This window comes from Balaenoptera acutorostrata, chromosome 15, assembly GCF_949987535.1.
Source record: "Balaenoptera acutorostrata chromosome 15, mBalAcu1.1, whole genome shotgun sequence".
In the NCBI taxonomy this organism is placed as follows: domain Eukaryota; kingdom Metazoa; phylum Chordata; class Mammalia; order Artiodactyla; family Balaenopteridae; genus Balaenoptera; species Balaenoptera acutorostrata.
The window spans coordinates 74,777,407-74,791,862 of NC_080078.1; the positions used below are offsets into that span (position 1 = coordinate 74,777,407).

A 14,456-nucleotide genomic window follows, 5' to 3' on the forward strand; every position below is an offset into this window, starting at 1 on the left:
CATCTGCCATGACTTATTGACCACATAAAGTAACCTTGATACAGTGCAGAAGAGGACGACGCAAAAGTATGAATAAACAGAAGGCAAGGAACATTGGGAGCTTTTTTGGTGGCTGGTTGCTACATTTCAATTTTATTCAATCAAGATATTTCTCTAATTTCCTTTTGGACTTCATCTTTGACTCATGGGTTATTTGGAAGTGTTGTGTTTTATTTCCAAGTATTGGGGTGTTTTCCAGATCTCTTTCTGTTTTTATTTATATTTTCATTCTTTTATAGTCATAAAACATATTTTGTATGATTTAAATTCTTTTAAATTTGTTGAGGTTTGTTTCACGGCCCAGAAGATGTATCTTGGTGAATGTTTTATGTGCAGTTGAAAAGAATGTTTATTCTGCTGGTAAAGTGCTATAAAAATGTCAATCAGAACAAGCTAGTTGGTAGTGTTCAGGTTTTCTGTATCCTTAGTTTTATTTTCTACTTGTTTTATTGATTACTGAGAGAGAAGTGCTGAATCCTCTAACTGTATTATGGATTTTTCTCTTTCTTATTTTAGGTCTATTTTTATCTTGTGTTTTTGAAGCTCTGTTAATAGATGTACGCATACACATTTATGATTGTTAAGTCTTCTTGGTGAAATGAACAACCTTTTATCATTATGTAATGTCCCTCTTCATCCCTGGTAATAGTCCTTCTTTCGAAGTCTACTTTTTCTGATATTAATATCGCTACTCCAATTTACTTTGATTAGTGTTTGCATGGTATATCTTATTCCATCCATTTACTTTTGACTCATCTATTTCCTTATAGTTAAACTGGGTTTCTTGTAGACAGCATATTATTGCCTCTTGCTTTTTTTCCCCCAGTCTACTAACCTGTCTTTTAATTGGTTGCTATTCATTCACACAATTGGATGAAAATCTTCCATTGCACTATTTGTTTTCTATTTTTTCATCTGTGCTTTTTTTTTGTTTTTCCTCTTTTTTCCCCCTTACTTTGGATTAATTGATTATGTTTTGTCAGAGAAAAACCTCATGGGTACCAAAAAGAGACAATAAGACTTACTGCATCCAATCAAGACAGTTTATTACTCATAGAACATCAAACAACATGAACATCAGCATAGTTTTGTGTTGATTCCTTCAGCCCGAGGTTCAAAAAGTGATATAGTGGTCCCAGATGCACGGTACACACACAGTGGCTTTGCATCATGGCTGAGGAACCCAGGCCCAGCACTTTTATAGCAAGCAGTCAGCAAGCCTGCCTTTGTCTGAGAAAGACCTGGTTTTATTTCTCAGAGCTGCCAGCTGTATTAATCCTGAGCAAGGGCCCAGGTGAAAAAGAAGTCAGATCCTTGCACTCTTGATATGTTGAACACAAAGAGGCCCAGGGAGGATGCTTCCCAATACTTTTATGACTCTATTTTGTCTCCACTATTGGCTTGTTATTTATACCTCTTTAAACATTTTTTTAATGGTTTCCCTTGCATTTACAATATATATCTTCAATTAGTCATAGTCAATCTTCAAATAATATTATACCACTTCTTATATAGCAGAAGGACTCTTTCACAGTGTGTTTCTAATTCCCATCATTTTTACTACCGTGATTGTCATACATTTTACTTTAATATATGCTCTACACCCACCATGTATTGCTACTCTTTTGCTTTAGACAATTATCTTTTTTTTAAATAAATTTATTTATTTTTAAAATTTATTTTATTTTTGTCTGCGTTGGGTCTTTGTTGCTGCGTGCGGGCTTTCTGTAGTTGCGGAGAGTGGGGGCCACTCTTTGTTGTGGTGCGCAGGCTTCTCATTGCGGTGGCTTCTCTTGTTGTGGAGCACAGGCTCCAGACGTGCAGGCTCAGTAGTTGTGGCTCACGGGCCTAGTTGCTCCGTGGCATGTGGGATCTTCCCAGACCAGGGCTCGAACCCGTGTCCCCTGCATTGGCAGGCAGATTCTCAACCACTGCGCCACCAGGGAAGCCCGCTGTAATTCTTATCTTTGTTCCTCTGTAGGTACTGTGTCGTTTTCCTCTTGATGCCTTCAAGATTTTCTCTTTATCTTGGGTTTTCAACAGTTTGAATATGATAGATCATATTTTGTGTGTGTGTGTGTGTGTGTGTGTGTGTGTGTTTGTTGGTATTTAATGTTGTTTTTTTTTTTGATTCTGTGATTTTCTTGGCTCTGTGGTTCTTTCATTATTTTTGGAAAATTGTTGACCATTATTTCTACAAATGTGTGTGTGTGTGTGTTTCTATCTCTATCTCTTCTCTTTCTGGGATTCAAATTATGCACATGTTAGCTTTGGATCTTCTGGGGTTTTTGTTCTGTTTTGTTTCACTCTTTTTTTTCTCTTTCTGTTTCAGTTTGGGTAGTCTCTGTTGACCTGTCTTCAAGTTCACTGATTCTTTCCTCAGCTGTGTTGAGTTTACTGATGAGGCTGTCAAAGGCATTCTTCATCTCTGTTACAGGTTTTTAAAATTTCTAGCATTTTCCATATGACTCCTTTTTATAGTCCCCATCTCTCTGCTAAAACTCCCCTTCTGTTTATGCATGTTGTCCATATTTTCCAACAGAGCCTTTCACATATTGTTATAGTTGTTTTAAATTTTCTGGCAGATAACTCGAGAGAGTTTATCTGGTTCTGTTGATTGCTTTGTCTCTTGACAATAGGGTTTTTTGTTTTTCTTAAACTGCTTTTGATGTGCGTGTTGTAATTTTTGATTCCTGGACATAATGTGTAGAACAGTAGAGGCTGAGGTCAATATGATTTTTGCCTGGAAATTGTCATATCTCTTCTTTTCTTAGGCCATTAGTGTTGAGAATTGAGCCAATCTTGTCAGGAGTTGAAAAGAGTTTGGTTTTGTTGTTTCTATGATTACTTTTAGTGTCTGTGACTCCCAAGGATTCTATACTCTCATGCTAGCCACACCTGGCCTTTAGCAATAAAATGTGTAGCTGAACTCTTCTTACCTGTTTGCATGGAAACCTTGCCTTCCTCCTACTTCAGAGGTGTGCCGGTGCCTACATCCTATTCCTTCTTGGAGGTGCCTGTCCTTCTTTGGAATTCAGGTTAATTGGTTGCTCTGCAGCCTTAGCTCGCTGATGGGTTTGACAAAAGTAATACTTTTATAATTACCTAACAGTTTAAAAAAATTGTTATTAGGGTGGTAATGATGATCTTCCCAGCTTTTGGCATCCTAGATGGAACGCAGAAGTCTAAGCCATCTACTTTTTCACTGATCCTTTCAACTCCTTTTGCCATCCACCCTTGGGTCTGCTGCCTGGGCCTTTCTCTTGGCTGATACCCTTCCAGCTTAGCCCTGTGAATTATTTCTAACTTGGATGCTTTTTCCCCTTCCACCCTTGTATGTGGCAAATATCTGGCAAAGGGACAGAGAGGTTCCTGATCTGTCACCATCTTGGGGACGGCTCAAAATAATCCATGCAGTACTGTTCCCAGGGATATGCCTGAAAAGGGGGGAGGTGACTTTGGGAGCTGAGCTCTCATCCACTGTACTTTTGACTTGGCCTCATTCCTCTGCGCTAGAAAACGGGACCAAGTATCTACTCCATCCATTAATGAGGAATAAGAATCAGACTGACCAAAACATTTCTCGGAAGATGAAAACTGCAACGGGATAAAAGCGGAGCAGGCTGGGAGCCATGGTTATAAGCACAGTCTCTGGAAGCAGCCTACTTGGGTTTGAATTTCCGCTCCATCACTTAGTTGCTGTAAGGCCTTGGACAAGTTCCTTCACCTCTCTATATCTCAGTTTCTGTATCTGTAAAATGGAAGTAAAAATAGTATTTACCTCACAGGATTATTAAGAGGATTAAAAGAGTAATAACATGCAAAGCACTTAGAACAGTGACAGGCACATAATAAGCTCTGTAGAAGGTTAGAGCCTACTTTCTATAATTTCAGAAATTCGTGGAAGAAAGCAGTTTCCTCCCTTTCTCAGAACCAATTACAGTCAAAACAACTAGTGTCTATTGTTTATTGAGCATCTCCAGAGTGCCCAAGTCCTGTACTAAGCATTTTATATGAATTATCTCATAGGAGGAGGGGATTAATTATTCCTACCTAATAAGCAAAGAAATCAAGGATCAGAGAAATTGTTTACACAGCTGGCTAGACACCAGAGCTAGGTTTACCACCCAAGAGGGCCTGACTCCCAGGTCTGTGCTCCTAACCACTGCACTTTTTGCTTCCCACAAACTGGTTTCCTTGCTTGTAAAATAATGGGAAAGCTGCTTGCTGTTCTTATCTCACAGGATTGTTTAGGGATCTCAGTAACAATAGAAGAGGCAGAGCTTTAGGTATTTGTACTGAGTGCTGGTCCCCTGACAGGGAAGCCTGAATATGTCCGGACTTTTCACACCTCTGTCCCTCTGTACATGCCCTTCCCCCTCTTCTCTGCTTGCTGAACTCATTTCTTTAAGACTCAGCTCAGATATCAGCACCCGGATTTCATTCTAACAAAGGAGGGATTTAAGCAGGGGGTGGCACATCGGACCTGCGGTTTTGAAATGACTGATGTGGGGTTCCGTGGTTAGCACTCTCGATTCTACAGTGACGACTAACTGCTGTGGGGATGGAGCGCAGCAGGACCAGAGTACAAGAAAACCAGAGAGAAGGTTTCCGTAGGAGCCAAGGGAGAGATGGTGGTGGAAACGGAGAGGAACGGTGGATTGGAAAGATATTTAGGAAAGAGAATCGACAGTTAATGGAGATGTGTTTTAATGTGGGCAGCGAAGGACAGGGAGATGCCAAGGATGACTCCTAGTTTCCGGCTTGCTCGCGGATGTTTGTTGAATGAACGATCGAGTGACCCCACGGCAGAAGCATCTCCGACAGACGCCCCCCCACCCCCCCACCCCGCGGTTTCTGGAGCTACGTACGGGCACAGGGTGGAAGGGAGGAGGAGGAGAATGAGCACAGAGCCTCGGTCCAGGAGACTTCTGGCCCTGGTCTGAGCCAGGAGTCACTGCGAGAGGGGCAAGCGTTTCCCCTCTGGGTCCACAGTTTCCGCTTCGCTCCTCCACCCCCGCCAGCCGGGACGCGCAGCGCCCCTCTTGGCACCCCGGAGGAGTTGGCTCCCCGCCGGCGTCCACCCCCCAACCCTCCCCGTCCCCGCGCCCACCCCGCCCAGTGCGCTGGAAGGCTGGACGGCGGCCCTGTCCATCCCGGAGCCGGGAACCGGGGGCTGCGGGGTGAGTCCCAGGGTCAGGGGGCCTCCGCCGCAGTGCACCTGCCCTGATGGGCGGCAGCGAGTCCCCAGCCCCTCTGACCCTGCATACGCCTTTTCGAGAGGTGCGCGCCTAAGCGTGCCGAGCGTGGCCGAGGGTGCTGGGGAGTGCGGGTGCCGGCGCGTGGAGCTTGCGTCGGGGCTGCCCGGGAGTCGGGGAGCAGCCGGGCGCAGGGGCCGAGAGCCCGCGTATCCCCGCTGCGGGTCCGCGCGGGCGGGCGGGGCGCAGCAAGTGTATGGGAGCGCGCGGAGCCGGGCGGAGCGCCGAGGGGCCCGACGGGTCGCGGGGAGGAGGGATGCGAGCCGGGAACTTTTTGCCCGCCCTGGAACTACGAATGATCGCGCCCGCAGGGGCTCCTTGCGGCCGCCGGGCGACCGGCAGAAGCGTGTGTGCCCGCCGCCGCCCCTCCCCCACTTCCGCCTCCCGCCTCTTCCTCGTTCCCGGCTCCCAGGGCCCGTTGGTCCCGGGGGAGACTCGGAGGCGCAGCCCCACCCCGGCCGGCGCGGCCCGCTACCACGCCCCCGCCGCCGTCGCGCCGGAGCGGACAGCCTGAGTCAGCGGGGGCTCTGGGCGCGGCAGGTAGGGGCTCCGCCGGGCGGGCGCAGGTGCAGCGGGAGGCCGGGGGGACCGGAGCGCGAGCGGAACGGCCGGGGGACCCCTCAGCCTTCCCCCCCTTCCCCCGCGGTCGCGGCGTGTCCCCTTTTAGGGAATTCTTTCGCTCTCGCTGACTCCAGTGCGGGTGGGGCAGGACGAAGAGGGAGCGCTCCATTCCCCTGGCCGGGCCCCTGGCCTCCTCCAGCCCCCCAAATCTCTTCAGCTCTCTCCACCCCTCTCCCATGCACCTTCAGTTATGTAAACAACCCCCTTCCTCTCCCCGGCGCTTAGCTCCGCACCTCCCCAGGGGGCAGCCCCTCCAGTTTCCTGAGGTTGATGGGGTGAGGGGGAAAGAGAGGGGGCGTCCCGGAGCCCGTGGTCCCCTCCAGCTCCCCGACCCCGACCCTCTTTGTCGCCCTTCCCCACCCGCAGACAGCCCCAGAGGCCCTGGGTATTTTTAGTATTGTGACCTGGGCGGCAGCGCTAAGAGCCTTTCCCAGGAATCGGCGTCAGCGCCTCCCTCCTCCGCTGCCAGCCCCGGCCACATGGTCTCCCCACACTTCCTTGGCCCTGCCTGGCCCACTTGGGTTTGGGTCTCTCGCGGCCCACCCCAGCGCCGGTGCAGCTGGCCAGGGTCTCGGATATGCCGAGTCCAGATGAGGGGGGGAAGGCAGTAGGCGGAGGATGACGATGTGGTCCTCAAGCTTGATACTCCCTTGCCTCCGGTGATGGGCTCAGGAAGGGAATGGAGCGAATCCAAGTGAATGGTGTTCTGGAAAGCTCTCAGCACTGGGGGCCAGAAGGCCTGGTCTGAATTGCACCCTTCTGATTGCTACTCGATGCCTAGTGGGGAGATCAGACAGTGAGAAGTGTCAGAGGAGAGGAGCTCAAATAAAGAGCTGTGGGGGGCAGAGAAGAGATGATGTCCTCTAAATAGCACGGGGACCAGAGCTTTCCGTTTTCCAGAGCACCTTCACCGGCTGTGTCTTGTGCTGGAGGCAGGTAGGAGGATGATGCCATTTTCAGATGCGGAGACTGAGGCTGGAAAGATGACTTCCTTAGGGACAGAGCCAAGTCTAGAAGTCAAGTCTGTGACTAAAGAGCAGGGTTTGGAGAGGATGCTGGTGGTGGTGGTGGTGGTGGGGTGTGTGTGTGTGTGTGTGCGTGTGTGTGTGTGTGTGTGTGTGTGTGTGTAGAGAGGGAGAGTAGGGGAGGGGGTACTTTAACTTTCATCTGGGTTTTGAAGAATGGCCAGGAACCAGAGCTGCAGCCTGGAGGAAGGGACCTTCCTCTCTGTCCTCTTCCCCAGCCTTCTGAGGAGAGGCTGGGTCCATTAAGTGGAAAAAGTGCCTCCCCCATTTGAGCTGAACCAGCCCTTCCAACCCCTCTCTGAAGGGCATGATACTGAGACTTGGCCATTGACTGTGTTCCCTGAATACAGAGGAGCCTCTTTTGCTGTGCCTGGAACTGGCATCCCCTTTGTGGAGCTAGGGTCAGCCCCGCCTCTGCGTGAGGCTTGAAGTTTGTGGTAATGGACTTTGTTTTAGGAAAGGGGAGGAGGTAGTCAAGTCCAGAGGCCCCAGTGCTGGGATGCTGGCTGCAGGGGGGTCCCCAAGCCCAGGCCCCCACTGAATCCCCTCTCAACTTCATAGCTGTACTCGCTCTTCCAGGAACTGACATGGACCCAAATCCGCGGGCAGCCCTGGAGCGCCAGCAGCTCCGCCTTCGGGAGCGGCAGAAATTCTTTGAGGACATTTTACAGCCTGAGACAGAGTTTGTCTTCCCCCTGTCCCACCTGCATCTCGAGTCGCACAGACGTAAGTTCTGAGTCCTGGGGAGAGGGACTAGGGTGGGGCAGGGAGGAAGTCCTATAGGTCCTGAATCTTGGTACCTCCCCGCTGGTTTTCTTGGCCCTCTAAACGTCTATCTCCAGACCTGACATATGTCTCTGACCATCCTATCAGCTCTGGCCTGGCTCCTCCTGACTTGCCCCCTTCTTGATCTGCAGCCCCCATAGGTAGTATCTCATCCATGGAGGTGAATGTGGACACACTTGAGCAAGTGGAATTTATCGACCTTGGGGATCAGGACGGAGCTGACGTGTTCTTGCCTTGCGAAGATCCTCCACCGACCCCCCAGACGTCTGGTATGCCCCTCTACCTCGGGCACTTGGGCACCGGTTAGCCAGAGCCGGATGTCAGGGCTCTGAAGTGAGGTTGCAAGGCTGGACTGGGGAAGTATGCATGTAGGGGCTGGGAGTGGGTGTTTCCACCCATGAAATAGCTGTCTGTTCTGATTTTAGGGAAGTTGACCTTGAGGGAAGCTGGGTTACAGATTCCTAATCCAAAACTCTAGGAAGGCCCAACCCCCTTAGCCTTTGTCAATTTTATATTTGTGAAATTAATGTAGTTAATTAACATAATTAAAATAACATAAAAGTATAATTTTTATATTAGACAACTTAAGCAGTTTTAGTCATCTTAATATTAATCTTTATTTAGCACTTTATTAGGTTTCTAATACTGTGCTAAGGTATTTTACATATATTATCTCAGTCCTTACAATGTCCTATTAGGGCAGGTGGGATTATTCCCATCTTATAAAGAAGGACATTAGAGGGACTTCCCTGGTGGTCCAGTGGTCAAGACTCCAAGCTTCCAATGCAAGGGGCTTGCGTTCGATCCCTGGTCAGGAAACTAAGTTCCCACATGGCATGCAGCCAAAAAAAAAAAAAAATATATATATATATATATATATATATATATATATATAAAAGAGGGACATTAGACTCAGAGAAATTGTTGCCACATAGCCAGAAAGTGGAAAAGCTGGATTCGAACCAGAGCTATCTGACTCCAAAGCCCACATTCTTAACCTATAAGATAGATATTCTCTTACTTAAAACTGCTATTTATTGGTGGTCTATGTGCCAGACAGTTTATGAGCATTCACAGATTTCATCCTCAAAACCCTCTGGAATGTCGGGGTCCCTTTTTTACAGAGGAGGGGCAGAGTCCTTGAGAGGGAAAGTGACTTGCCCAAAGCTACTCAGTAGCAAGGAAGTGACGTAGGTAGAATTTGAACTCTTGACTTGATTGACCTGACTCTAGAGCCCAGATGTGGTGCGGTGAAGTGGAAGGAACTGGGAGTCAGGAGCCTGGCCGGGTGACTGGTCAAGTCCCTGCTCCCCTCTGGGCCTCAGTGTCTCCTGGCCAGAGCACCTCTAAGAGTCCTCTGAAGCCCTGTTCGTGGCGCTGACGGGCTCTTCTCTCTGGGCACAGGGGTGGACGACCGTCCCGAGGAGCCGAACCTGCCAATGCCCACGGCAGACAGGACCACATCCCGCACTTTCTCCTCGTCCTCTGACTCCTCCACCAATCCGCACAGCCCGGATGTCAGTGACGGCGGAGCAGACACGCCCTTGGCACAGTCTGACGAGGAGGAGGATGGGGGAGATGGCGGGGCAGAGCCTGGAGCCTGCAGCTAGCAGTGGGCCCCCACCTACAGACTGATTGAGCTGCCTATTCTCCACTTGAGACCCCAGGCCCAGCCAGAGCGCTTCGGAGAAGACCAGACTCTTTACCTGCAGTAGGCACCAGAGGGAGGAAAGGATGGTGGGTGGTGTACCTTTCTGGGAATTAACCCGCTCCTGCTTTACTGCTAACCTTTCCCTGCTGCAACCTCCCTGGCAGGTTTTGGCTTACTCCTGAGGTAGGGCCTGCAAGTGAGGAGGTGGAAGATGAGATAGGACAAGATGCCACTGCTTTTCTTAGCACTCTTCCCTCCTCCAAACTATCCTGCAGTCTCCTGATAGAGTCTCCTAAACCAGTGTCTCTAAATGGACGTGAACTCCTTAACACTCCCAGTGAGATGGTACTCCAGCCATCCTGCTTCCTTACATCCTTTTTGGAACAGGGCACGGTATGAATAATAAACAGATAATAATATGCCAACCATTCCACTTCATCTTTTCACATTGTACAGATATCAAACCCAATACATTTCTTTAGCTCTCTAACCAATACCATATTCCCATGACTCATTTACTCCATTTATTCAAGAAGTAGTTATTTGGAATTAGCTGCAGATTTGGAATACAGTTTTGAACAAGACAGGCTGCCTGCCTTCATGGAGGAGAAAGTCAAGTAAACACCACAGTTCACAGCATAATAAGTAGCATGCTGAGGAACTGTTCTGTTACCAGAAAATGGGCATCTTAACCTAGCTTTTATGGTCGTTGAAGAGCTGGTTTTTAAGCTGGGATGCAGAGGATGAGTAGGAGTTAGCCAGGTGGGGCTGTAACCCAGGCAGAAAGAGCAGCTTGGGAAGACTTTAAATGGAAAGAAAAGTCCTGAGGAACTGAAAAACATTCAGCTTGACTGAATTGTTGAATTTGAGCAGATGAAGGGAGAGGTAAGATTGACAAAGGTCAGGTCATGAAATGCTTTGAAGCCTGTATCAAGTTTCAGTTTGCTAGTAAAATATCAGTGACTTAAGATATAAATTTGGTTTCCTCATATAAAAGAAGTCCAAAGTGCAGGGCTATATGGTCGTTCCACAGTTATTGGACACCAAGGTCCTTCTTGGCTCTTTTTGCTTAGCCATCTAAGGCCCATGGCTGGAATTCTCATTGATACCTCATGGCTAAAATGGCTGTTGAAGCCCCAGCCATCATGTCTCTGAAGCTGGTAGAAAGCAGGAGAAGAAATTAAGGATGGGCAAAAAAAGGCACGGCCTGCTGCCTAGTCCCACTTCGACAAGCATTTTTGGAAGTTCTAACCAATAGCGTCCACTTACATCTCATTGGCCAGAACTTGGTAACCTGAGGGATGTTTCATTTACAGATGTTTTATAGACATAGGGACACAACATTATCTAGAAGAAAGGAAATTCTGGCGTTTGGAAAGACAATAACCTTTCAAGTTTCAATTACCAATGCGTCTGATTCCTATACTTCCTGTCAAACCTCTCAGAAGCACCCTGGCTACTGCAGAGGCTGGGGTAGTCCTTTGGTAGGGCACCCTGCTGTCTTGATAAAATCAGGGTTATGTTACTGACAAACAAGAGGACAGCAGTCATTGGGTAGATAACTAGCAGTTTACACGTTACGACTTTGAACTTTATTGGGAGTAATGAAGGATTACAAGTGGTTGATGTTGCTTGTTAAAAAGATAATTTTTTATCTTTTTAACAATTCTGGCTGCAGTGTAGTGTAATTCTGACTGCAGTGTAGAGAACATACTGGAAGAGGACAGGCTCCAGACAGACATAACACAGTAATCCAGGCAAGAGACAACGGTGGCCTAGAAGATAGTGGTGATGATTAGCTTAACTGGGTTGAGGCAGGGTATGAACAAATAAATGACATTCATTCAATAAATATTAAATGTCAGTGTTTAACATGTGTAAGACACTGATCTTGGCCTTGGGAATGTGGTAGTGGCACAAAAAAAAAAGACCCCGTCCTGCTCTTACGGAGTTCAGGGTCTACTGGGGGCCCAAATGTAAAACTGCAACTAGGACTAGTGCTGGGAAGGAGTTAATAGCCTATTAAGAGAGGTCACGAGGTGTTTGCCTGGAGGAAGTGGTTTTGAGCTGAGATCTGAAGGTGGAGTAGGAGTAGTTTAGGGGGAGAATGGCTGCAAGGACTCCTGGTAGAGATGTACTGATTGGAGGGGACCAGAGTGGATGCCTGGAAACCAGGAGATGATTGCAGCCATCTAGATAAAAATGGAACAGGGTGGAGGTGGGGGGGGGGTGTTGTAGAAAAGTGGAAGGAATGGATAGATATTGGGGAGGCAAATTTCAAAATATTTTCGTAGGTGGATGTGAGAGAGGAAGGGCTCAAGGTTGCCATCCTTGCTTCTGCCTTGTGCGGCAGGATGATTTGGAGGGTTCTTCATCCAGATGGGGAGTTTAGGAGAGCACCAGGTTTGGGGAAGAGGCCATAAATTGGGTTTTGGACATGTTGAGTTCGAGTTGCTTTTGTGACCAAGAGGACATTTTGAGTAGGCACTTGGACCCATGAGAATGGAATTTAGATCAGAGGATTGGGCTGGAAAATCAATGGGTGAGTTATCAGTGCATAGGAGGTAAGTGTAGGTATGGGTGCAATTGAGCTTGCCCAGGGAGAGACTGGAATAGAAGGAGGGTTATAGGACCTAGCCTTAAGGAACATCAAGTCATTTTTCATATTAGAAAAAATAAATCATTCCACCTCCCTTCATACCTCAAACCATCCATGGAATCATTGACCTTCAGCCTAAATCCCAAAGCTCTTTGTACCAACCAGGCTGAGTGACAGGGGTGCAGTCTTCCCAATAGCCCCATTTTGCTTCCACCCCTGTAGGAGGCCATTGTAAGTGACAGTTCTTAAGTGCTTTTCCTAGCACTACTGAAAAACTTGTGGGAGTTCTGTGTTCCTTTTGTCTAAAAGTGTCTGTGTCCAAGTTGAGATCATCCACTAAGCTGGGCCAGGGCCCAGCCTCATGTTAAATTTTGTGGTTTTTCTGGGTTGCCGATGACTTTGCTGCACACAGAAGACATGGTCTCTGTCCTCTTGTTCTTTGTCCCTTCCTTTGGAGTGGCGAGGCTCAGCATCCTGTCTGACTGCGGCTGAGCCTTCTCCTGGGGTGCACCCCATAATATCCACAGCTCAGCTCTGAGGGCTTCTCAGCTCCTGGGATCTCCCCATTCTCCTCCAAGGCGAATGATGGGAAGCTAGCCTAGCTTGGTTGCTGTCAGCATGTCACCAACCCCAGGCACACAATGCTAAGATCTGTGGGGTCTGGGGCAGGGAGCCTGTCCGGGGAGAGGGATCTGCAGCCCTCTGGAGAGGTGGAATTGTTTGTGAGCCTATGGGGAGCCTCCAGTTCAGCTGCTATGAGCCCCAGCCCTGCCTGGGAAAATCTAGGGTCAGCTGAGCCCCAGGACCACTTCCTGTTTGGACAATGACCTCTTCTTCTGCCAAACCACAGGGGCTTGGCTGGCCTTCAGAGCCAGAGCCAGCATCTCCAGCTGACTGTTTTATTTGAGGCCACACAGGGCCCTTGGAGATGGGGGATGATTTGGCTCCAACTCCGAGGCAAGCAGCCCAGCTTTCAGTCTCCAAGCCACAGTGTGGTGTCTTCTGTCCATTGCATAGACTTGTCATAGACTCTGGAGAGGAGGGAAGAAGACAAACTCCTCCTGTGGAATCCTGTGCTGTGGAGGAAATAGGAGGGACCACATCTCAGGGGAAGATTCCCAAGACGGCTCACACTGTAGCAGTCCCCAGGAGTGCACTGAACTTGATACCGTGAATAGTATGGCGGTGTGGGGACAACATGGAATGGTGTTATGATGTTTTCTTGTTTGTTCATTCAAACATTACTGAGCCCCCACTATGTGCTAGCCTCCTTGCTTATGCAACAGAAACTCTAAGGTGGCCAAGAGCTTTTCCACGAAGAGACCTGGACACAGATAATGGAACTATAACGTGGGCTGTAGCACACTAGAGAGGAAGAAGGCAAGTCTTCTCTGGGGGTGGCTGGGTTTTGAGTGATAGGGACAGGCAATTTCAAAAGGAAACAAAGCATAGAAGTACAAGGTAATCATAATCATAATAGCAACTCCCTTAAAAAATTTGTTTTTGAAGTTGATAGTGTGGACTTGAGTTCTGGCTCCATCACTCACTGTGATCTTAGGCAATTATCTCAGTTTCTGTACTCAGTTTACTCATCTGTAAGATGGAGATAATAGTGCCTGCCTCACAGAGCTCTTTGAGTAAAGGTTAGTAGAGATTATTAAGCACTAACTACATTCCAGATTCTACATGTACCTAATTTCTGAGCCTTACAACAACCCTGAAGGCAGGTTTAACCGTTTTACAGAGCGGGAAGACTGGCACTCAGGTTGCTAATGCCCATATGGATTAAAGGCTGGTGTGGGGATTTGAACCCATGTCTGTCTGACATCTAAGCTCATGGCCTTCCTTCTATTCCATGTCTAGTGGGGCAGGAACACTGGATGTAAGTAGAATGAGGGCATAATGAGACAAAGACATCTTTTTGACACTTCCTCTCCAGTTGGTCAGGGCTATATCTAGGCAGACCTGGCAGACACCAAATTTCTGGTTCTTCAGAGCCAGATGGTTGTCAGTTTTACCAAAAGACTGTGTACGAAATCCTTCATGAATGTGTACCCCATTGGGCAGGTGGAAAAACCAAAGCAGGAATTGCTTGGAACTCCTACAACTCAAGTCAGCACAAAAGGGGAGAGGTGGAAAAAGATTTTAACAGATCGTTCACAAAAGAAAATATATGAATGGCCAAGAAGCACATGAAAAGCTGTTCCACATCACTAGGTACCAAGGAAATGCAAATTAAAACCACAGTGAGATACTACTACAAACACACCCACGTGGCAAAAATGAAAAAGCCCCCCAAATTAAATGTTCACCAGGACGTGGAGCAATGGGGACTCTCATACATTGTTGGTACAAGTATGAAATGACACATTTTGGAGAAAGATCTAGCAGTTTCTTGTAAAATTAAACATATACCTACTCTTTGACCACTCCTAAATATTTACCTAAAAGAAATGTAAGCATATGCCTACAAAGAA

General features: G+C 47.9%; 2 protein-coding genes across 2 annotated transcripts in view; both read left to right on the forward strand.

Moving 5' to 3' along the window:
- The window catches only part of SYS1 (SYS1 golgi trafficking protein), a 34,852-nt gene extending 27,191 nt beyond the window's left edge, over positions 1-7,661 (forward strand). Inside the window, exon 4 of the mRNA XM_007193075.3 lies at positions 7,523-7,661. Coding sequence (XP_007193137.1) covers positions 7,523-7,529 — 7 coding nt within the window. The 3' untranslated portion in view covers positions 7,530-7,661. The remainder of the gene's footprint in view (positions 1-7,522) is intronic.
- On the forward strand, positions 7,531-9,805 carry DBNDD2 (dysbindin domain containing 2). Its single transcript, XM_028169311.2, has 3 exons — positions 7,531-7,669; positions 7,861-7,998; positions 9,134-9,805. The coding sequence occupies exons 1-3, from the start codon at positions 7,531-7,533 to the stop codon at positions 9,337-9,339; spliced, it is 483 nt and encodes a 160-aa protein (XP_028025112.1). The 3' UTR covers positions 9,340-9,805.
- Positions 9,806-14,456: the final 4,651 nt, after the last annotated feature.